At 38.6% G+C, this 23,944-nt stretch overlaps 1 protein-coding gene across 1 annotated transcript in view; it reads right to left on the bottom strand.

Annotated features, from left to right (window-relative positions):
- FAT4 (FAT atypical cadherin 4) overlaps positions 1 to 23,944 on the bottom strand; it is a 149,989-nt gene that overhangs the window by 3,533 nt on the left and 122,512 nt on the right. The window contains exons 10-16 of the mRNA XM_072861873.1: positions 18,853 to 18,957; positions 16,818 to 17,125; positions 12,918 to 13,003; positions 11,301 to 11,480; positions 10,317 to 10,441; positions 8,963 to 9,180; positions 4,141 to 4,402 (exon numbers count right to left, since the gene is read on the bottom strand). Coding sequence (XP_072717974.1) covers positions 4,141 to 4,402; positions 8,963 to 9,180; positions 10,317 to 10,441; positions 11,301 to 11,480; positions 12,918 to 13,003; positions 16,818 to 17,125; positions 18,853 to 18,957 — 1,284 coding nt within the window. The remainder of the gene's footprint in view (positions 1 to 4,140; positions 4,403 to 8,962; positions 9,181 to 10,316; positions 10,442 to 11,300; positions 11,481 to 12,917; positions 13,004 to 16,817; positions 17,126 to 18,852; positions 18,958 to 23,944) is intronic.

Consider the following 23,944-nt stretch of genomic DNA (forward strand, 5'->3'; position numbering starts at 1 on the left):
AAGGGGAAACCTTTTGATCAGCAGACGACAAGATCTGCGGTGTGCCCCTTGCCCCCTGAAAGGAAAGGGGAAACACAAACACAGAAGCAAGAAAATGGAAAACCCAATGCTACAATGGAGGTGACAGCCTTATTTCACGACGTGGTTTTAAGCAGCGTGCAGGGTAAATCACGCTCTTAGTTACACACATGAAGCCTCCGTATTTTCACACGAGTGAATCTTAGGTGTACTGAGCCTACGACGGCTTCCCCATATTTTTACTTTGCGTTGCGATTAATGTACAAATAGCTGTGATATTAACCATAACGGTGTAATATTTAAGTAACCACTAATTTCACTAGAAGGATGGCCCATTCACAGATGTTTCAGTATCTGTCAATCTGCGCTGAATCATTTAGGCTCAGGTTTAAGGAACATTTTTGTCACTTTTGTTAAATATTTCCTCTTATATTGTAATGACTATTTTGTTCATAAATTTTTTATAATTTTGGGGGGGTCATATTAGATAGGAACTGAAATCTACTTTTAAGCAGAACGAGATTAAGTAAAGGCTGGTCGTGCCTGCAGCATCTGACATAACTTCTACATATGCACCTTTTAAAACTAATGATCTTCACATCTAAGCTGTGCATAGAAATGGAGATTAAAGATAAGAAAGTGATTAAGTAATTTCTCTGAAGATATATGCATGGCACTTATATAAATGATACCAAGATATCTTGGTCCTTTTAAGTCTGTCAAATAAGAGTTCAGAAACAGACCATGGTTTTTAACTTCAACACCAAGATTTCAAAGCAACGAAAATATTCTTAAGTGAGTAAATAAAATGTACCAAAACCTGCAATTAAGATGCTGAAATTAACATATCATGTTTTCTAGAAGGCATCTAGGACATTTTGCACTCCCATTGCTTTCATTAACTCTGAAAAAACAGGCAATTGTAAGCAGAAGCCTAAATATAAACTGAAATGTTGATCTGGCTTTTAAGAATTCTATAGGCTGTGCAGGAGAAGGAACTACTGTCCTATTAGGAAGTATCTACTTCAAGCTTGGAGACTGGGAATCAAGTTCAAATCGAGGAAAAAAACATAATATAAAATGAAATGAAAAAATGCATTTTGGGTAAAAACAGGTTGCTCACACATAGACTCAACTCTGCTGCTCACTGAGCAGATTAGATCTGAGGTTTGCAATGCAAATGGATACTTAAGACCCATCGAAGGAAGTCTTGAAGGTTATATTCTCAGATCTTTATTATAATGTAGATTTCTCCTTGAAGCAAAATTATTTTGCCAAAATACTAAGCAATGAGCAAATGGTTGGATTTTGCAGAAGCATTATATTTTCTAAAAACATATTGTTAAATTGACTCACTTTTCAATTTATAGACCCATTTCACTGAAGCTAAATGAAAGGCTCCTTTGTTCAGTAAATAAGCCAGTAATTCAAATAGTTACCATAAGGAAACATCTATCCTAATAGTATTTAATGTCTTTAAAATGAATTTGAACAAATATTCCTTCTAACAACTTCATTCAATACACTTAAATGTTTTTGTTTTCTAATTTTCCCACATTCCTAAAACTTCTTATCAGGCACACAGAGAAACCTGCGCGCAGCTGGCTTGGCCGTGCCAGCAGAAAACATTGGCTTCCATTCCCCTTTGCTTGTGTGCTTTCCAGTTTCCCCTGTTCTGAGCTGAAGTTGCCTATTGTGCTTCAGCTAAGCTTCCTGTCTTACTGTCTCCTAAAATCATGGCAATATTTTTATGTCTCTGAATCTTGAGCGGCCTTTTCCCAAACTTCCCATGGCTTGGTTGCAGCACTACCCTGTCGGTGGTGACGCCGAGTTTCAGTGCCGTGGGAGCCCAGGGAGATGGGATTATCCCCGGCCTTTGTGTGGTGGTTGTACGTGAGGTCGCAGGAAAATCCAGCCTCTTGTCAGCCTAATAATTCTCTGTGTTCCCAAGACTTAATCTTTTCTGCAAGGGTTTTAGGATAGTGCAACCTTATGCTGAGCTCTACTCGGAGCTGCGACAAAATGGTACGCAGAGATGCGTTTGTAAGTTATGCTCTCAGTGTCCACATGCGCGGTCGCTGTACGAAACGTTTATTTCTCCTTAACTTCTGATGGATTGTCCTTGGAATGCCCTACATGGTGCTAGGTTTACAGGAGGATATTATTCAAGACAAATTTATCAGCTATTATCAATAAAAATAATCAACAAGGAGAAGGAAAGTGCCACTACTCAGTTCTGAAGCATCATACTTGGGTGAAAGAATAAACAGCAGCAAATTTTCCATGCGTTAGTAGTGTCAGAGAAAGGTTCATTTCTGCAATCAGATTGCTGGAATGGAAGAACAGTGACTATGAATGGTAACTTTGTGAATAATTGTGGAAATCTCTGTAAAAATGGGGAGCACAGAGATAAACGTTATGAGTATTTACTCTGTCATGAAATAGCAAATATACTCAAGTTGTATGAGGTGATACTACAGATTTGTAATCTTCAAAGTATGTTGTTTTAAAATTTGAACACTCTCTGATGGCAGAAATGAAATATGAGTGGGTACCAACATCAAATATGTTTCACTGAGAGATGCAGGTCATGTGGTGTAAAGGGACATGAAAGACCCTTCTAAGTTTTGCAAGCATGCTATTTCTGTATTATTTCCATTCTGAAAGAGATGCATTTTCTTCCAGCATTACTTATATTTTCATTTTCTCCTGTTTTTACATTCCCAAATAAAGAGGAAATTGAGGATTTAGGTTCAGGTGGGAGCCCAAGCAAAACGGACGATTACCTTGCCGCATGCTTGGTGGTCCCTTGCAGCAGTGATGTGATAAACAGCAATCGGGATTTTGTCAGGTCTACCCGGGTTTGAAAATGTTATTGGATATACCAGCTTCACAGCCCTGGAATTGTCACCCGCATATGTTTTTGTCTGCCTTTAACAGCACTGCAGACATTTTTGACTCTCTGAGTTCAGGGAGAGTTTTATACCTCCCCCTTGTAAATCCTTGGTATGTCGTACACAATGTAATCCAATATTAAAATAAAATAAAATCATGCGAATAAGAGATTTTGGATTGTGTATTCCTAATGGAAGCTAGACATTCCTAATTTGTCTGCCACAGCATCAGGCAGTGGTGAGATTTTAGCGTCCTCAATTTTCTTTGTTCCAGCTTTCCTAAAAGCCTCTGACTTTTCCATGCATACACTGCTCATAAAACATACATGTAAAAACGGTAAAGGTAAGCATAGCATTCATGTGATTTGATACCGCATTTCATGCAAATTCACAATACACAAATGTGAAGTGTGAATTTGCTCCACTCAAAGGTCCTTTATCTGGTCACAATTCTTGAAGTCAGGAAGATTTTTCAATATAAAAACTCTGTGAAACCTATGCCTGCATTGTCTGGAGTATCTCACAGTTTGTAGCTAAAAATCACTTCCATCTTTACTTATCACTGGGGGAATGATATCAAATATATGTTATCTACTTCTTTTGCCAGGGCCTAAGACAGTTGCTTTAACTCTTAAGGGAGACTGATTTACTTCTTAACAGCTAGATTTCGGTCAGAGGGTGGTTCCTTATTGTCCTTGGTTTCTGTTGCTCAGAAATAAATCTTATTCTTCATTTGACAGCGGGATAAAGCAGGAGGAAGCTGGAGTTTCAGAAAATATTTTAATCATATTAAAACCAGGCTAAATCCTGCAGTACTTACAAAACCCCTACAGAGACAAAGTTCTCATTTAGCATTTTTGCCCAAGTAAAAGATTTGCCTTGATTTTCCAGATTCTGACCCAGGTGAAGAACAGATCCTTTCTTCTCCATTAGCATAACAAAATTATAACAACTGATTTACAGACAAGCAAGCAAGCCCACCCCCCACCTCCAAAAAGCCCTGCAGATAGAGTGCCTGCTTTGGAAACAACAAGGCTGCAACATGTATTGAAGGAACAAAGTCTGCAATCCTTACTCATTCAATTTGCAGTTTTCCTGGCAAAGTACAGAAATATATTAGTTACTAAGAAAGAATTACAGTACCTTGTGCAACCTTTAAGTAAATAGAGACCCTTTGTCTGCTCAAATCTGCTTTATGTGCACCATATTTAAAAAAAAAAAAAAATACCTGCAACTGTGCTCCTGAAAGGTTGGCTTGATGGGATTCCTCCCAAAGAAATTGTAAGAACGTTTAGTCCACCAAAGTCTTGCGTGGCGTGGAGAATGTCTCGGCTATGAGTCTTGTCGACGGACAGGATAGTAGCAGACCCGTTCTTCTCAAGGAGTACCGAATGCCACTGACCATCTGCAGCGTACACTTCGGGGATATTTCTTTCCACTTTCCCAGCAATTCCAGCATCGGATACGTAATGCACTTTCCCACCTTTTATCTGATCAGAAAACATTTTAAAATTATGCATTTTACTGATACACACATAACCACTCCTATACACACATAACCAATGTAATGCCTATTCAGTAGAGCTACAGTAACACATGGCTTCGGTTGTAATAGGAAGTATTTTTCCCCAAATAATTGTTTTGTACTAAAAATGCATTAATTATTCAGTACTAAAAATTTGGCGGCAATTAAATACATCATTGCATCTCTGGAAAACTTAGAGCTGCCATCCACTCATTGCCCGGCTAATCTCATAAGAGAAAAATCTATTGAGAGGCCAGCCATAGGGCATGCACATGACAAAACTTTTTAACCAATAAAAGAATAATTCTTCCTCCTTCTTCAATGCAAGCATGGAAAATGCTTTGCAGAGTAAACAGATGTTGTCCTTGCCCAAAAAACCTTGCATCTCGTTTTCATTATGACACAGTAGAGATATATATGCGGCATGGCAGGACTTGATTCTCAGAGATTACAAGATTCAAGATTCTCAGAACAAGATTCTCATTTCCTATTTGGTTTTGCTGCTAATTTGCATTTTGCAGAAAAACAGCTGTGTTTTAGAAACCTTTCTGAGGAGTTGCAAAGTGTATTATTTTGTGTGAATTTTCAAATGGTGCTTACTTGAGCAAACTGGTTTTAAACTTGTGAGCTGTTAGGAAAAAAAGGTACTATTAAATTCCATGAAAAATTTTTTGGCTTTTCCTCTAGGAATGACGCCTTGCAATTCTACTGAATCATGAGATGCAGGATTTCAAACCTCTTATTAGCTCTACATTAAGTGATCCCAAAATGAGATCAGTGCAAATTCTGCACTTAAGATATAGGAGTTTAAAAGAAACCCGACATCCAAACCTGCCAGCTTCTCAAATATTGCATTGGAGTCAGGTACATCAGCTGACCTCCTAAGGGCATACAGACTTGTGGCCAGGTCATATAGGGTGGCTCTGCAACTTGTTGCAAGTTTCCTTCCCTACTTTGCACGTTTGGTCATACATGTTAAATAAGACGACTATTTTCCCTCCCGTGTTCCTCGCTGCAGCTCGGTCGGTCCGTGATCTGTTACACGAACGTGCAGAACGTGCACACGCGTAGTCCGGGAAAGGTCGGAAGCCCCAGGTTTGTTGAAAGCTCTCTAAGCCTCGCGTGCTTTGTTCCAGGAAAAATAACGTTCACCTGGGAAGAACTGTGAGGTGACACACCGGCTACAAGAATGCTGCTCTCGTTTCCAGAAACTGTTAAATGCTCTGGATTTACTTCTTTAGTGATGCAAGCTGAGGACTTTGTTCATACAGATCAGCTTTAATATGGCTGTAAGACCATGCTCATGTCTTGGCAGCAGCCTGAACTAAATGTATCTAGCACGTATTCCATTTGGATCAAGAAAACAATGGTTAATACGTGCATGCACTTCATTTGTAAAGGCAGTAATTTGGACTATTTGAAAATGTATCGTTTGAGGGACTCTTTGATAAAGCTGCCCCTCAGAGATAGGATGCTTTTGTTACTGGCAAACACAAGTGGCATACCTCTAGACTATCACACAGCACAGAGAAAATCCCACATTTGGAAATGCAGTCACACAGACTATTATAACATATTAAACAACATGTCACAATCAAAACTATTTATAAAAAGATTAACTGGGCAGAATATATATATATATATATTTATGTCTGTAACCTGTAATTGGTTTGTTAGTCTTATTTTGTCTTTTATGCTCCATGAAAATACTAGCTTGCATTTTGGTCTTTATGTAAGCAAAAAGAAATATACCATTATCAGACAATAACCTCTAAGCTTATGGGAAGAGTAAGCACAGAATCGTAACTTCTAACTCCATGTTAGAGAAGAATTGTAGAATTATTTACCTGCCAGCAACTGATATTCTCCATACTGATTTATGACTCTCTAGCTCTATTTCTGTTTCTTTAAAATTGCATGTAACTAATGCTAACAGACTCATAAATAATACACTAGTGGTATTTGGAAAATAAAATTTCCAGAGACAAGACCAGTCCACGACTTCTTCAACCAAGAAAAAATAAGGAATGTTCGTCTTGGTTCCTTGAAGCACAACATATTTCTAAATTTGAAAAAAATGCTGATGCTGACAATATTGAGTAACACCCATTTCTGGGTTTTATTGAACTGGCAGAGCAACTGACAAGTAGAATATAATGAAAAGAATGAACCACTAAAGCAAACATACTCCTAAGTACCACAATGATTCATCTTTACTAATATTCTGAGTTTCCTTTACTGAACAAATTGCTTCTTATTTGTCTTAAATCTGAGCACTAGCCTTTACAGATTTATGGCCCACTGGATGATGGGGCACCCACAGCTTCTCTGGGCAAGACACTGTCCCAGTGTCTCACCACCCTAACATATGCATATGTTAGCTCATATAGGTAACATGCAATCCACATTCTCCATCCATACAATTCATAGATCTTCGAGCTACAGTTATGCTGATTTAATCTGATTTCAGATGAGATTTTCAGCTAAAACAAGGCAGGTAATTTCACCTTTAACGTGCTGTATGTATCCCATTACTTCTAATTGAATTAGTTGCGATGTGTATTATTTGTAGGAAAATAAGCTGTGACAAAGAGCTTTACTAATAAGGAATCCCCTACCCTCTTCCTTTTTGTAGGTTTTTGGGGGGGCATTTTCCATCTGAATTTGACCATTGTTTAATTTAATCTGCTAGTTTTTATATCTTTCCTGGATTAAGGATCCCTTTATATTGTAAAGAACTCTCTTGGGTTCTTTACATCCATCATTTAGTGAATCAGCTGCTCGCAGTCTCAGTGGGTCTGATTTATTACCATTTCTCTAATTTTACCCCAATCCCATCTACACCAAAACCAGCTAACTACAAAAGGAAAAATGCGGAGGCATGGAAGTAGCCATAGGACTTGTAGCTTTTCCTTAGCACAGTTCAATATTAAAAAACACATGGCAGGTTTTCTCTGAATGTTTACACTTTGGATAACGGGCATATTAAAAGACGCAAAAATCAAGTTATAAAATTGTCTGTTTTGACAAGAGAGTTGTAAACAGAAGTCCCTAAAGCTCATCTTCTGCACGGGGAGTGGACTGAGATGCCAGGGAGACCTCCGCGTGGGTTGGCTTCACTGACATCTTGGGCCACCGCTGAGGGAAGTGCTCGTCGTGAAACCTGCTCCAGGTATGAGTGGCGGTGCAGAAGTCATACTACACTATGTACAGTTAAATTACTACAGTTTTATTAACTAGCATCATCTGGGAACTTTCCGGCAATAATCAGTGCAGTGATGTTACCTCTCCTTCCTCAAACTCCTGCATCTGTTACTAGGCAAACCTCCGCTCTTCGCCATCGCACAGCTGGGTCTGGGACTTGACAACCTCCGCTTGCTTGTATAACTTCACCAATATTAACAATAATAAGAGTGTTTGCATAAACACACCACTAGTGCTTTCCAGCCAGGAAAGGCAACTCTCTTTTTCTTTTTTTTTTAATAATGCTTGTAGAGCTGACCTAGCAAATTCTACTAAGGAAAAAAAGGTAGTATTTGTTTTTTTCTCTCCAGAACTCAAAATAATGAGATCTTATCTGCTAATATGACTGAGGCAGAAACTTCCTATCAAGTGATGTGGTAAAAGCGTACGCCAGGGAAGTAATGCAGACTTGCTTCTTAAACGCAGCCGGTGTCTCAGGAAAGCTCTGTACCTCTGACCAGGCAGGTGGAGAATATCCATGGGGCTGAAGCTTAGAAAGTGTGAATTTCTGTATGAGTTTCTTTAAAAGTCAGGGAAAAAAACTTGGAAAGCCTTACAGCAGTCAAGGAAACTTGGAGATTACACCAACCCAATAAAGGGGCTTGCCAACATCACTGCTGTACTCATTTAGAGTTATGAGTAAACGGACTGAGTCATAGCCAGGAACTGAACCATCGCTTTCTCTTGAGAAAGGTAACTTCTGCAGCAATAAACTCTTCAGGAAAAAAACCCCCAAACTGTGTGGCATTTGAAGCATTAATTCAGCTACGTATCTCAGAATAATTTGATATTGACATTGGTCTATGGGTCAACCTCACGAATTCAAGTTATCCCTCACTTCCTAGTTCGATAAGCATGAGCCACGCTAGTAGGAATTAATGAAAACTTTTTGGCAATTATGTGCTAGCTTAAGGAGGGTCTGGGTTTGAGGCCTGCAAAATCAGAAGATAAAAGGCCAATAACAAAATGATTTGTTCTGTAGAGTGTAACTTAATGATGATAACAAATATGGCAATGAGTATTGTTCCTGTGGCCTTAAAACAGTCACTATTTGGAGTCTAGACAAAACTGATTAGATACAAAACCATCAAGATCTTCTGATACCTTGGCAAATAACAAGGGAATTGTTGAGAAGATGAATGATACTGGAGCAGTGCCTAGCCTCAGTTAAAGACCTAATATTTTATAAAGGAAACAGCAAGAGTAATGGAAAAATGTGATTTTGATCACCATGCATGAGGCAGTCCAATCAAATCAAACTCAGCATTAGCTGTAATCTTACCTTCACGGTAGTGAAGTTGCTGCTTTCCTGGATGTGAACTAAAACGCCGTTCTCGCTTCTTGTCCTGAATTTCACTTCCAAGCGGTCTGCGTTCGGGGGTCCCCGGCCGGCGCCTCGAGTGCCGTGTCTCATCATGTATTCTCGCTTCTTGTTTGGGCTCATGTGGTAGTCAAGTCGTCCTTTGCCTTCTAGCGATAAGGCGGTGTCGGCAGTAATATCTGGGACAAGGACGGGGAAGTACTGAGTAGGCAGCTCGTTGCAGCTATAGTGATCATCTGCCTAATAACGACCATTTTCTCTCGGAGCAGAGATCAAGTTCAGAGCAGGTCAGGGGGGAGAGCAGGAGCAAATGGCAATTTCAGCCCCTCTACTCTTTGGCTTCAACCAGAATGTGTGTTTGAGAGTGGGAGTGTGCTAGCAATTTACTGCTGCTATCAGTCAATAGTAAATTAAAACTCGCTAGGGAACAAGTGAGGGAGGAGGGAAAAAAATTTGGCTCTCAGAACTGTAATTCCTTCCCAGGGATGTTACTGTTTCCATTACTGCAAGCAGGGTTTCATGATATATTGAACTCTAAGCTCTTCAGGGCAGAGATAATGACTTTCTATTTGTTATGGCATAAAAAAAAGAATAAAAAATGGCAGAGCATTGACTACCAAATGCTGTTAAAATTATGGCTAAATTCTTTTGTAAACCGGCGCAATAAAAGCATATAAATCAGCTAAACAATAATGGGACATGTAAGAAAACAAAGCCCAGTCATTATACTACAACTACATGGAAATAAATCACTTTGCTCTCCTAGACAATCCTGTATTGATTTACCGAGCTATCCGTATGCGAGTTAAGAACCCCAGAGCGTAAATGGCTTGCTTTTATTTACAGTTACCATATTTTCTTGCATATAATCTGACGGTCATTTGATAAAAAGGTCTACAGTTCAGAGAAGCCATAAGCACATGCACACAATGTTTACATGAAGGGCAGGGTTTTCCCTTACCCTCTTACCTCCCCATAGCAGACAAATCCCTCCTTTGCGATAGCTTTATTTTAGTTACTGATCATACATTATTGGAAAGCAGTAGTTTTAAATGAGTGCAAGTTACCTGAAAAGTGATATACGGACCAGAAAACTTAATACACGTGACTTGCTGCTATTTTTAGCTCATGAAAGGACAATAGTCCATTGTGGACTTTTCCTTCAAAATTATTTAAAAGAGCAAGCATGCTGCCTGTTGTCATTATTTTATAAAATTCATTATCCCATGCCCCTGAAAAGAAACTCTGACTGGCATTTGGTTAAGCCATAGTTAGGTGTACATTAAAGAGAAAAACAGTAAAACCCCCTCCGTACATTTTTCACAGTGCTTTCCCGTCAGTCCATCTTTGCAGTGACACTGCTGCCACGACCAGTGATCAACACAGGTGCCACCATGTTGGCAGGGGCTGGTTGTGCAAGCGCCTTCTAGTCTGGGGCATCTGAAACAAATCCGAAAAGTAGATGCTGAAGGACATACGCACAAATAAGCCGAGAAAATGTGCTGGGAAGCGTCCTTCCCCCCAGAAATGCAAAAATGGAGAGGCTCTTCTCCATACAGAGCTCATGTTTCTAAACAGATCCCAATTTTCTGCGTGAAGTTATAACAGTCTTACGAAAGAGAAAGGAATTCAGAGACGGTGAAACTCCTATTATCTGTTACGCAAGAAAAGAAGAAACTCTTTTAGGTGCTTTTTATGCTGCAGATCTCCCGAGACTTCTTATCACAACGAACGGCACAAACTCGAGGGTTGAAAGAGGAAGGGTGAGCGAGCAAATTTGGACGTAAGACTGACATAATTGCTACAACCGTGACTTCAAACACCGCGATGGAAAAAACGATAGAATCAGATAGTCCATCATTTCTGAAAGATCACTTGGAGGATATGAGGGAAATTCAGTGATACTTGAGAGGCAAAGTGATAGAACAGACATTGTGGATTAAAAAGAAATAAGAGGGAGTAGAGGTTTAGTGAACTGTATGAGTACAGTCAAACCCAGGTGGAATTTATAAAGAAACCCAGTAACAGGGCTACTCTATTTCAGCCTGCAAAGCAACATTAATAATAATTGGCAGTAGAAATGTAATGATGTTGCTTTTTTGAAGCCTCTGTAATCTTTTGTGAACCTTTCATCCAAATTCACTTTTTTCTTAAATTTTTCACACTTTACAATAAATTCTACAGTCATTTTTTTTACAAGAAAAATCTGAAGGTTTCTGAATGGAATAGCATCTGACTTTCACGATGGCTTCCTTTATTATAAACGCGGTCCATTCGATACCATATATAGCAGACATACTGATCTAAGATTCCTTGAGCTGCCAAAGCCTGGCTGGGCTCCAGGGGACGTCCGTTGACTGCAAACTCCATTATACAGCCCACAAAATCATGGCTTTCCACCTGTCCTCTCCTTTGAAGGATGGGCTCTACAGACCTGATGCCACCGACAGTAACTCGATTTGGTTGTACATCGAGAGTCCTATAAGAGAGTCAGAAAAATAATTTATCAGTATCAGACATTAAGATAGCAATGACAACACAGTAACTGTAACCATCAGCTATGGCCTGCGGCTAAAATTCCTCTTCCAAAATTCGTATTTTATATTTAGAAGGGGAGACAGAGAGATCAGTAGCGCTTGAACTAACAGTTATAATGCGTATGACTCTAAATTCACACTCGGTTATTGCATGTCAAAATTTCTATTCACCTGACTGAGCAGCGTGCTTGAAATCATAATGAATAAGGTTTTTTGCTCAATTATCGTTTAAATTGTAGATGATATTTAAATAGCTAGAAGATGGATTCATTATTTTACAAAGATATAACAGCTTTGCTAGTGGGGAAACCACGTGTGACAGGAAATATGATTGTGATTATTGTAAGAGATTAGCCAAAGTGATAGGGATTAAAGTTATTGTTATCTCCAAAGAGGACCTAAAGATGTGACAGAAAGGCTCCTGAGTTAGTTACGGTAAACGCAAGAAATAAGGTTTGTTCTCTGTACTGACCAATGTTTAAGAAATGACAACTGTAAAAGATGACACCTGGAAATTACTGAAAACAACGTCAAAGTAATTACTCAATTTTTTTTTTTTAAAAAAAGCAGTAATCGTGTGATGTTATTTCTTACACCTTTATAAGAAATGAGAGGTGCCATTTAAATAAATAAATAAATAAATAAAGACAAGACCCCAAATTAGAGCCCCAAACTGAACACTGAAGTGAAGTATAGGTGCTACTAGAGTAATAGCATTTTGAGTCTGAGCCTGGTTTTGGCAAGATAGATACGATTCAAAATGGAAACACGGAGGAGGGTTTGTTAAGATTTGTAGCACTAAATATTGTAGAACTTCAAACTGTCAAAGAGCAGTGCTGTATATTTCAGAGCCAGTTGATTATAACAAATATATTTGTGTTTTACTGTCTAAGATTTACAAGTTGTCAGTAATTATGAGCATCTAATATTCTGATTTGTTAACTCTGTCTAGATTATGATGGGAAATCTCATAGCATTAGGCAATAAGTCTTATCCCCGTTTACACCACAGTGCAGACTACCCATGGCCATACATTTCTTGTGTGCCACCAGAGCCTGGGGACAGAGACGGAATTCGAGAACTGGGGACTTCTGAATAAACTCCTTGTCATGAATAAACTCCGTGCAGAAACGTAGCCTGAGTTAGCAAGTAGCAGTACATGTAGAAAACTTAACTTGCTTCTGCAAAGATGGGAGAAAATGACATTTTGGAGCCTTGCCTTTGCACGCCTCCAAAGGAGTGCAGCTGAGGTGTCTATTCCTTGCTTGAGGCTGGGCTAAGGGCACGTAATCATTATTCCAAATTTCTCTGCCTTTAGAGGATGATTTCTTTTTCATTTTACTCCAGAAAAAAACCCCACAAAATGAAGAATTATTTACCAGTCAGTAGAAACAGCAACATTGCTAACAGTGCAGTAGCCTGGCTCCTGATCCTCAGAGCAGGAATCCACCGTCAGTGACGCTGCCTGCAAAAGTTACACACGCAAATATGCTGAATGTTACAAGGCTGTAGTACCCAGCCACCTTAAATATTTATGATTAAATATATTATATCAAGCACTTGGCTAGAAGGGAGCACTTGTATATTACTGTGTCACTCAGTGCTTCAGAGCCACTGATCAACTACATTCTGCATCAACATAGTGAATACCAAGATGTGGATACCCACAGAGAGTGAGCTAATTGACTGCTTCATACAGAGAAACAGTTAAACACAAAGTTTTCAGCTTTGGGTAGGGTTTCTTTCATGTTTGTTTGCTTTACTCCTCGAAACTGCAGTTATTTTGGCTCGTACCATATTCTACTCTTGATCTGAACAGAGAGCTGCTCCCTCCAAACACAAAGGACATTCCTTCAGGGGCTTGACCGTGACATTAAACATATTGCTTAAACTTGATAAAAAGCATGTTACAAAAGCTGGGAGTACAGACACTGAGATTACTAGTTAAAAATAATAACCAACCACTCAATAATACTCAAAAAGTAACCAAGTGGACCTGATTAAGGCAACCCTTAGGCTGATACGTCATGACGGATGTTTGCCCCACGTTGATAACGGTGAAACATGTGGCTACCTACAGTGGGACCAAGCTGACGTTCAGAGAAGCACCAGGCATCACCAGCACTTAGAGCAGTCTTTCTCTTTATTATTATCTCCCAAGCCATCAAGCCCCAGACAACGAGGTTGCCTCATTACCCATCCCAGTCATTTACACTAAAGCAAATCATGGCACTTTTATTTGTAATCTCTAAAAGTCTAACCAAAGCTTTCACTAAAATAATGAAATAATTCCTGCTGATTTAAAAAGGAGTTTTTATTTTATTCCTTATTTAGCAAAGAATTTTCCTCACAGTGATTTATTAATAACAGATGCGCTGCAAAAAAACCCCTGAAGGTTAGTTATTCCTTAAAACAAATTTTCAGAAAAATAAACATAATCTCCAAATTGTACATATCAGCTTCTCGTGTTTCAACTAGATGTGTGGTACAGTTTTACGGCAAATTTAAATCAAACGTCACTTTTAAAAATGCTTTGGCTTATATTTTGATTTAGATTACTCCACAGGAGCTGAGCAAACAGCAACAGCTATCAGTACGTCATTACTCTGCAATGGCTTTTTTTCCTGCCTGCAACTAAGTTCACTAACAACGTCCTGTAGAAATCCCCATGGATTGTCCATGCTATTTCCAAGTACATACTGTGAGCTGACGCATTGTATTGACCAAACGAATTCATAGCTCTTAGCCCTAAATCATGCCCTACAGTACGCCTAAATTGTTCAATTTGCTATTTTTAATGAAAGCCTATCTTGAATTTCTTTCCGTACATAATGAGCAAACTGCTTCACCCAAGAAACGTCAGTCTGCAGTTCCAAAGCAGATTATAGCTCTGTATAAATGAAACAATTCACAGAAAGAATAATAAGCTGGCTGGTCTGTATGCCATCACACACATACGTATTTTCCTTCTGAATATCAACAACAAAAAATGAAATGAGCTTTTTGTTCTCAGCTCAAATCAGTGTAATCTCCCTAACTTACATCGCTATGCGCTGTGAAAGCCAAGCTACAACCCCAGCTGAAGGGCTAGATATTTGAGAATATATTTTACTTGGACCAGAGTTCATACAATTTGTTTTCTAATGTTAGTCAAATGTTCCTGCTTGTTACTTAAGCATTACTCTACAGTTACCTTGCCGCATTATGAGACTTTCTATCCTGTCACTCTGCAATAGCTCAGGACTGACAACTTAATGATTTTACCAGTTTCCGATAAAATCCCACTGTGCTGTAGGAAATGACAGATTTGGAATCCTGAAGGGGGGCTATTTTATACAGTTTTGGACACCTGGGAGACATTTTTCTTGCAGCAGAAATATCTAAGACAAAGGCGATTCTTTTCACATAACTGTGTTTGTAAACAGCTGACATTACTGAGAAGATTTAAACATTAAAAAAAAATCACACAAAGGTATAGGTTGTCTTAAATCTTTGCTTTCAGCCTGAAGCATTCGTAACTGAAATTTTCTGTAAATAGTCCTTTTTATGTTATCTCTTCTTCTACAGTCTAGCCCTCTGGCATATCTACAAGTAAAAGATTTTCCTGCTCTATTTTTTTCTGAAGTGCATTTCATTTATTTGTTGCAATTTTTAATGTGTGCTCCTATACTTAGCCATTTAAATCTTATTGATAGAAATATCACACTACTTCAGTTGCTAAAATGGGAACCTGGTGCCTTTCAAGATTTAGGCACACCTTTGGGCTTTACCATTGGGAAGCTGCGATGCAAATGATTAAGTATCTGATATTAAGGCACGTTAGAACAAAGTCATTACTCAACATCACAATTATCCTTCATCTTGTTTGGATATATAACTCATACAAACACACACAAATTAGATTTGCAAATCCAGCTGAAGACTAAACCATCCCTCCTTTGATAAATGGAGAAATCAGGTCTTCTACTATGCAACTGAAATGCAGTTTCAGGCTCAAGACTCTCTAAGAGAGAAGAAAAAAGCACCATTTAGGAAGGTCAGGAGACAACCCTGGTCCTACAAAGAACCCCAGACCACAACGTAATACATCCCTCTGCTGCTCTTGGGACATCTGTGCCTATGGACATCTCACCCCCAACCTGAAGCTCTTCAGCAGGGAGCTCCGAACAGAGCAGCTTAAAAATATAAAAGGGCTGTATCCCAGTAGCACTGCCTTCTGCAGCAGTTCGTGATGGGAAATCTCTGCAAGGACTCAGGGGGAGCCACACTGGGTAGAACAGTTTATTCTTTTATTCCCTACATTACTTCTGGCTTGAAATATATAAAACAAAATGTGGAGCCCCAATCATATATTATTCTTATATGACTTTAATTTCAAACATGGGAAGAATATGGGACTCCATGCATGCTGGCCACTTCTGCCTGAGAAGGGAGCTGTTGGGCAATAGTTACTGATTATGGATGGCAAATAGATTTGGTTTCATTTCTAACTCAAACACTGCGGAGTCAAAAAGATTGGCTTGAACTCAAAGAGCATTTGGTTTATGTTCTGCTTTGGAAATACTATTAAAAAATGAGAGAAGAGGAATAGAAAACATTTACTGGAAAAAAAAATGAAGGCAGGAGAGAGGTCAGAGTACCAGGCATATGGCAATCAGTTGTCCCAGTCCAGTTTTTGGCAGAATTCCTCCCCTCAGATGCTTTCTGAGGGACAAAAAGAAAAGTAACTCCCCTCCTTACCCCCAAAAACCCTTCTCAATGTAGCACCTTTGAAATTTTTACATGTATGCTACAGAGGAAGAACAGGCGTCCAGAGATTGGTAAAATCTCTGAACTAGCTCAAGGAGGTCAGGGACGCCTGGAACTTTACATTTGTCCGCTTCTATTTTCCAAATGTTGAGAAAAATTACTTTGAGGCTTTTTGTAGTTACTGTGGTTAATTAGCCTTCCCTGATAATCATCCCTGTAATCTGCATCAGTTAATTAGCCTCATGTGTAGTAATTTATTTCACTAAGTATTCCTGGTTCTCATTTTTCACATTTAGAGTACACGGCATTGCACATGTTTGTTTAATTATTCTTTATCATCATCATACTAAACAAACCATTATAGGTCTTTGAGTCAGTTGGAGTAAGACAGAAACGAGTGAGGTTTTTTCCAAAGTTGGAGGTTCTGCTAGCAAACGCAACGTTACTAATTTTATGTTCCTCTGAGTTCATGTGGAAGCCAAAGTGACTTGGCTGAACTCGTCTTAAATTCTCATTTTAGCATTTCTTACCATTCCAGCCCTCCGGGCAATAACTGTGTGAAATTGTCCATCAGACACCTTCTTAGTTGTGGTAAGCTTGTATGTGCCACTGCCAAGATTGTAGGAGAATCTCAGCCTCTCTTCTGCTATTTCCAGGGCCAGAAATTCTGCCCGCTCTCCGGTTTGGTTATCGTAGTTATACAACATTAAGGCATTACTTTTTATAGTGGCAAACTTTATATAGATGTAATTATTGTTTGGATCCATACTGGGAAACTCCATATACGACAACTCTTCAAATCCATAACTGTTCAGTTCACAATGATTCCCAAAAACACCTGCAAAAGAAAAAGTAAAATCTGGTATCAGATAGTTTGTTCCTCACTGAGCTTTCTCCCAGAAACAAAGTACTGATGTGCTCTAGATATGGCTATGATACACAGGCTCTTTAAGAAACCCCTAATGTATGATTAAAAACATGCAACTTGAACAGAAGAATGCTATTACCCACAGGTGGGTGTTGAAGTATATCTTTAAACTTAAAAATTGAGTTACAAATGACAGTTACATCTATTGAAAAACAAAGTACATTTCATTGAGCTCTACGGTTTTTTTAGAAAACAAAAAAAAGCAAGTCTGACAGCTATGTCAAATATGGTTGTTAATTATCACCAGGCATTTGTTAATCCAGTTATGGAAATAAATTTGCAACTTGAGCTTTTCTCCTTATAGCTGTTATCTGAACTGTTTCCAATCGGTGGTTCATTTTTTATACTTATGATATATGCATATGTGTGATTAAAACATTATGCCTTCTCGTGTTTTATTTATCTGAATATTTTGGTGCATTCTACATATTTCTTTTCAGATCTCTGTCACATAATTTATCTTGATTTTTTTTTTACTGCAGTGACAATGAGAAAAAACTTACTTAATTTATGAATATTAGTTACATTTACAATGCACTATGACTATATAGGAAATGAATAAACTCTGAGGAAATGTAAAACAAAGGAAATAAAAGAGAATAAAGAAGTTATTCCACATGTTAGTAGAAAACTGTATTCAGAAGTAGTTACAAATGTGTATTGAGAACCATACTTTTGTGAGGGTTTTCAGCAGCCTGAAAACATTGTAGATGATTTCTCAGGTTTATCTGGTTTTTGATTAATCTGTTGCATTTACTGTCATGCTTTTCTATATGAACAATGACAATTCTGGATTAATCTGCATGCAGAACCAATCTTGCTGCAATTATATCATGACACTTTAAAATATCTGTGTTGTTTTATGTCTTTATTGGGTTCATGCCACAAACCAAATTTGGGATAATTAAATTCTAATAGTTATTAAACTATTTTGGCAGTACTATATGCTTCTCTGATTTTCAGAATAGTACCCTGGTTTTGGAACTCAGAACTTTATTAACATACAATAAATTGAGTGGGCAAGTACTGGTGTGCGCTAACAAAGCTGTTTTGATTTGGTCAGGTTCTCTTAATCAAATCTACTAAATATAAAAACCCCAATATCTAATGTTATGCTCCTCACTTGCAGAAAAATAATTCTTGCTCTACCGATATTTTGACAAATTATGCAAATTTCTCAAAAGAAAACCAAGCCCTCTCCGCTCAGTACCATCCCAAAGTCCCTTTTTCTAGTTTAACATTAGGACAACTTCCTTGCACTTTGCAAGCGCGTAGGACGCAAGAATACGGATGTTCTTTACAGTGGTCTTCCTCTTCAGCTCTCCTAGAAGTCTCTGTTATTAGGCAGGAGAGCAAGCACTGCTCCGAGCCCTCGCTGTGCCCCCCCAGCAGCCACAGTGACCCCCCACGCTGCCACGTGCTTCCATCTCCTGCCGTGTTGGCAGAAATATCGGCTTCTCCCTCTTGCAGCTGGAGAAAAACAGAGAGGACAGGGCCAGGAGATGACCAACACCTGCCCATGGACCGGGATCCATATACACACCCATCGGTTTTACGCAGGTAAAAATAAATAACGATTTGAGAAATATTAATAGGGAAAGGGAAGATCAAGCAGAGAGGAGGAGAAGCATACTCACCGAAGGGGCAGTGGCAGTAATACCCCTCCACCCCGCTTTGGCAGGACCCACCATTGAAACAGGGGTTGCACTCACAGTAATTGACAGTGGAGTCGCACGTTTTCCCTGCGATTAGGGAAGAAAAGCAATTGCCAGGTCAGAGTATTCAGGTCAACAGGAAAGTCCGGCTGGTATTTAAGTAACGCGCTTATGAGCCAATGCTGAAGGCATGGCCAGGAGGGAGGGTGCCCGGGGCCAGTTGCGGCTGTGGGATGGAGAGAGGAAACACAGACACGATGCTGGGCTGCTCCCAGCCCTGACACAGGCATAATATGTGGTCCAGAGAAATTAACTTCACTTTTCAAGTGTCTCATTCTAATTATCTCATATAGGTACCGGTGGTTTGGTGCGGTTTTTTTTTTTTATTTTTTATTTTAATTAACTGGTGTCTGTAAAAGAGCTATCATGAAATGAAAGATGAATGAAAGGAGATCATGAAAGGAGATGCTGAACTTAAAAAAAAAAAAAAAAAAAAATTTTCTTCTTTTTCCCCTGTTGAATGCAATGTACTCATTAGTGTGAAGGAGATAGACAGCCCTTGCTGGACCCTGTATGAACATGGCACGCCGAACACAGGCTGCTATTGTACATTATATGATTTTTCTTATTTTTCCTCATCCATTACAACCTCCTTTCCTGACTTGGAGGGACCACAGTCCTCTGGAGCTAAAATGAGTTACCCTCAATACAGTCCTCTTCTAAGCAGACATTGTCACATGTGGTAAATATTATTCACCAGAGAATAAACTGAAATCACATAATTCATTTCAACAAGGAAGGAAACCAAGAGAAAAAGTGAAGATTTTAACAGATGCCGAATACTGACAAGGGGATTCTTTGTACAAAACTAAAACTTTCTTTGGATAGAAACGTTAACTACAAAAGTATTGGTCTTCACTTCTACATTTTTCATGCTTAGCTTTTATCAGTTTAGCAACGGTTCTACTATATACCGCTCTTGGTACCTGCCTGCATCCCGCCAGCAGTGCCAGCATTTGCTGCTTGCTCAGCAAAAACTTGAAAGCATCGTCATGTTTGTCCCTCATGTTTCTCTGCAAAAACTGGCAAAATCAGCCACGCTCTTCCAGACCTCTCTTTGAACTTCATCTAGGCCGGGATATATACACATAGAAAGGCTAAGAAAGACTGCCTTAATACTTCTTATTGCACAAATAATGAATTATTGTATTCCTCGCACCATATAAATATAATATTCGTTTAAGTTAAAAGCACAACATGAGCTCGCACAGAGGGTGTCCGTTCTTATATGTCACACATGTCTTATAATTCTTACATCTCACGTGACAGCAATGCACAATATGCAGTCCTTAGGGATTGCTGGTCCCTGAAACTATATTGCTATAGTGCTGTGCTATATTAACTCTGCTAGCTTTTTCAGAATTTCACAACTTCAGTCACCTAATTAAGAAAACCTCTTTTTTCCCCCTCTACGTTTCTGTTTAACCTAAAGAAGTTTGCAGGCAGTTCTTCCGTGTGAGCGGCAGCCCTCCATGTGCGCCTGCAAGCAGGATGGAAACGGAGCGCTGGAGGATTCCTGTGGTTAATACGTAACTTGTAGATTCACCATAAATCCAGGAAACATTTCCAGTGTCTGAATCCAATTATGCTTTGGGGGTATTTATTTATATTTTATTCTCTAATGGGCATGACTGAAGGATGAGCTAACTTTTTGTGTTAGATTTTGCTGTTTTCTTTATTTTAAAATTATGGTACATAGTACAGCTCTTTGACTTACCGAGGAGAACTCGTAGCAACAGTGAGGCAGAGATGCTTAAAATAGCCCAATGATGTTTCTTAGTTTTCACAAAAATCAAGTGTAGCTAATAAGGCTTACTCATTTTTTTGCAATTCGATCTAACTAAATACTCTTCTTTTTCTCAGCTAACATTAAAGCTGGCATATTTGCTGAGTCAGCAACAGAATATGGATGTTTATTTTAGCTGCACATATTTTAACCAGCGAATACCATCATCTTCTTCATATTTAACAATTGTTTGAATAATTCATGAAACTAATAAAAAATGTGTTTGCATTTATTCCAACTGTTTTGACACAGGAGAAGACAAATACTGGGATTTAACAATTCATCAGAGCTATTAAAACTAATATTTATTTAAAATGAAGACAAAATTTCAGCTATTCTTTGCCATTCACTGAAGTGCTAAGGACCTGGGAAAAATGTATCTATTTACATTTGGAATAATGATCCCGCAAAAGATGTCTATGAAGCTTATTTTTCCTCTTTAAATGCGTGTTAAGTATGCTTATCCTAGAAAGCAAGAGTCCTTCCGCGAGATATCGGCAGGACAAAAGTATAACTTGGGAATACCAGTTTAGTTTATCACGATGGTTGTCCTGTATAAGGATTTGAATACCATTTTAGTTTACCACGATGGTTGTTCTGTATAAGGATTTAAAATAAATTACTTTGATAAAGCAAGACCATTAGAAAAACCTGGTAAACAGATGATGAGAGTTATAAACTAAAAACTGATAGATAAATAAATAATTAAGTAGGTAAACAGAATAATATAATGTCAGGTAACTACCAAAAGAACAGAAACTTATTTTTATTTAGTATGTAACTCATTTTCAATTAAAAAAAAATCCTGGTATGACCACCTAAAACTCTTAAAGACATCCATCTTTTTTTCCTGCTTTAAGATAATTTTTAGTTTTACTTTTTTTCTTTCTTCTAAAGATTCCAACTCTCCTGAATTTCTTCTCCTATGTGTATCCCTCCAGGCAACCTTACCTACCAATTACCTTACATCAGCTTCTTCTGAAGACAGTTGCTGCTACAAGGCCTCATTCCCTCTTTTCTGTAGAATCCTGAACTTCATCAATTCATCCGAATTTCCTGCTACCTTCAGATCTTTGGTCAGTCCCTCCTTAGATCCTCTGAGACAGAAACTCTCGCGCATTCCTCGTCCATCCTCTAAGGAAAGGTCTCCATATTTCAAGCTATTATTGGCCACCTGCATTGGTTACTCTGCTGAGAACCAGAGAGTTTCTATCAACTCCTGGTTTTTGGATGGTCCAACAGTGTTCAAACTGCACCTTCTTATTCTTCTCTTTTCATCTAAACCATGATCCTCCTGTTTTCCTCATTTTCCCTCTGTTGTTATTGCCCAGACTTGATTGGCAGAACTGCATCTTTCTAGACCTCTGAACAAGGACATATACTCCAGAAATAATGGGAAAAGTTAGGCTGGAGGGACCTTGGAGGTCATGATGTCCAACTCCCATTCAAAGCAAGGCAACCTTCAAAGTTAGATTAGGTTGCTCAGGGCTTTACCCAGGAGGGTTTTTCTGTGGTTGGTCTTTTCTTCACCATGGGGATTCCTCCAGGTAAGTAGCTGTGATACCAGTTACATTGTACTTGGTCCTGCAACTTCTACCAAACTTCGACTTTTTTCTTTTAACACCTTATTCTTCTAGCGAGTAGAGCCATCCAAGATGGCAGCAGGTTGTCGTATCACTTTCAGTTATCTCCCTTGCAGCATGCTAATGCTAGCTTTCAAGTACCTCAGTAAAAAGGTGTATTTGTTCAAGTCTACCCTGACGGCCTACCAGTTTCATGGGTTACAGACACCATAAGGTGTCTACTAAAGACGTAGATTTGGAAAAACAAAACATAGCTTGCGAACCCATTGTTTTTGCTGTTCCAAGTTATTATGCTTATATTTAGACACTATTTTTTGTGGAGAGAAAAAAGAAAAAAAAAAAGGCGTTTTAGAAAGGCCTGCTTTTCTTGAGTAGAGAATTTACACAAAGTACTAGCTATTTTGAAATTCTCTCTTGCACAGGTAAAACAAATCATTCAAGGAACCTTACTGGAATGAAGAGGATATGAAACTTTGCCCCTGTGCATAAAAGCATCCTCCCCTGAACCCAAGTGTTCAGTTTTACTGCTTTCCAGAAAGATAATGCCAATGATCTTAACCTCACAAAACTAGCGTCGTTTTGGTTTTCAGAGGCCATTTTCCACAACAGTCTGCTGATTTAAGTTTTACAACATGAATTTAAGAGCAATGTTCTGATAGACCTTTATCCCACCTAAGTAATGTGCCTTGAAAAATTATAAGATGTGTTTTTATGGCTTACGCAAGTCAAATTTCAAGAAGCATTTTCACACATTCAGACTACTATGCACTTCTCAGCTGGGCAATAATTTTATTTGGACAGCATAAAGAATTAGGCTAGTCATATATGTTTGATTAGTGTTTCAGGGTATCAAATCTAGCAAGGGGAAGGAAACGTGTCAGCCAATGTTTTGGGAACCAGGGAGACTCCAAACCAGAGCCACCCCAGTAACACTCCAGTTCAGGTGAACGTTGCAGTTAGTTGAGTTTATAGATCTCTCCTCCGCTGAAATATTGAAAGATTCGGGGTGTTCATTTTTGTGTCAGAAAGACCTTTTTCTGAAGACCATGAAAATTAGGATAACACTGGATAATTGATAACAGACAGTATTCAGCATTTATCATTCATCACCCCAAGCTGATGATATCACATGCAGGGGCTTATGCAAAAATCTAACTTCCTGAGAGTTGGGGTTTTTTTTTAATTGAAAAATGTAACAGGAACAGATACCAGCTGAATGCTCTTGGGTTAGATTTCAGCTGATTTGAGAGTTTTAGTTTTTGGAGTTCTCTGTGTCCATCTTTTAAAGCGGTTGTTCTAATATTTTAATCTTGCATTTGAAACAATTTCACAAACCTACATTCCTTCATCTTAATGAGTCCTGGAAAACAGGAAATGAAGGGTTCAAAGGAAGGGCAGACAACTCCTGTAAATCACAAAGTATATTCCCTCCAGAAAGTGATTATTTGAAAAACAAAACCTGATCATCATTAAGAGATGTAATTATAACAGATTGTTTAAACCCTAATGATGTTGCTCTGAGGTAATCCGTCTTTATAACCGTATTCAGTGAAAAGAACTACATTACTTTTGCAGTATGATGAAGTGAAATGCAGCTGACAAAACATAATAAATCAAGGAAAAGTAAGACTCTCAGTTTTCAGGT

The sequence above is a fragment of the Ciconia boyciana genome, chromosome 5 (assembly GCF_034638445.1).
Source record: "Ciconia boyciana chromosome 5, ASM3463844v1, whole genome shotgun sequence".
In the NCBI taxonomy this organism is placed as follows: Eukaryota; Metazoa; Chordata; class Aves; order Ciconiiformes; family Ciconiidae; genus Ciconia; species Ciconia boyciana.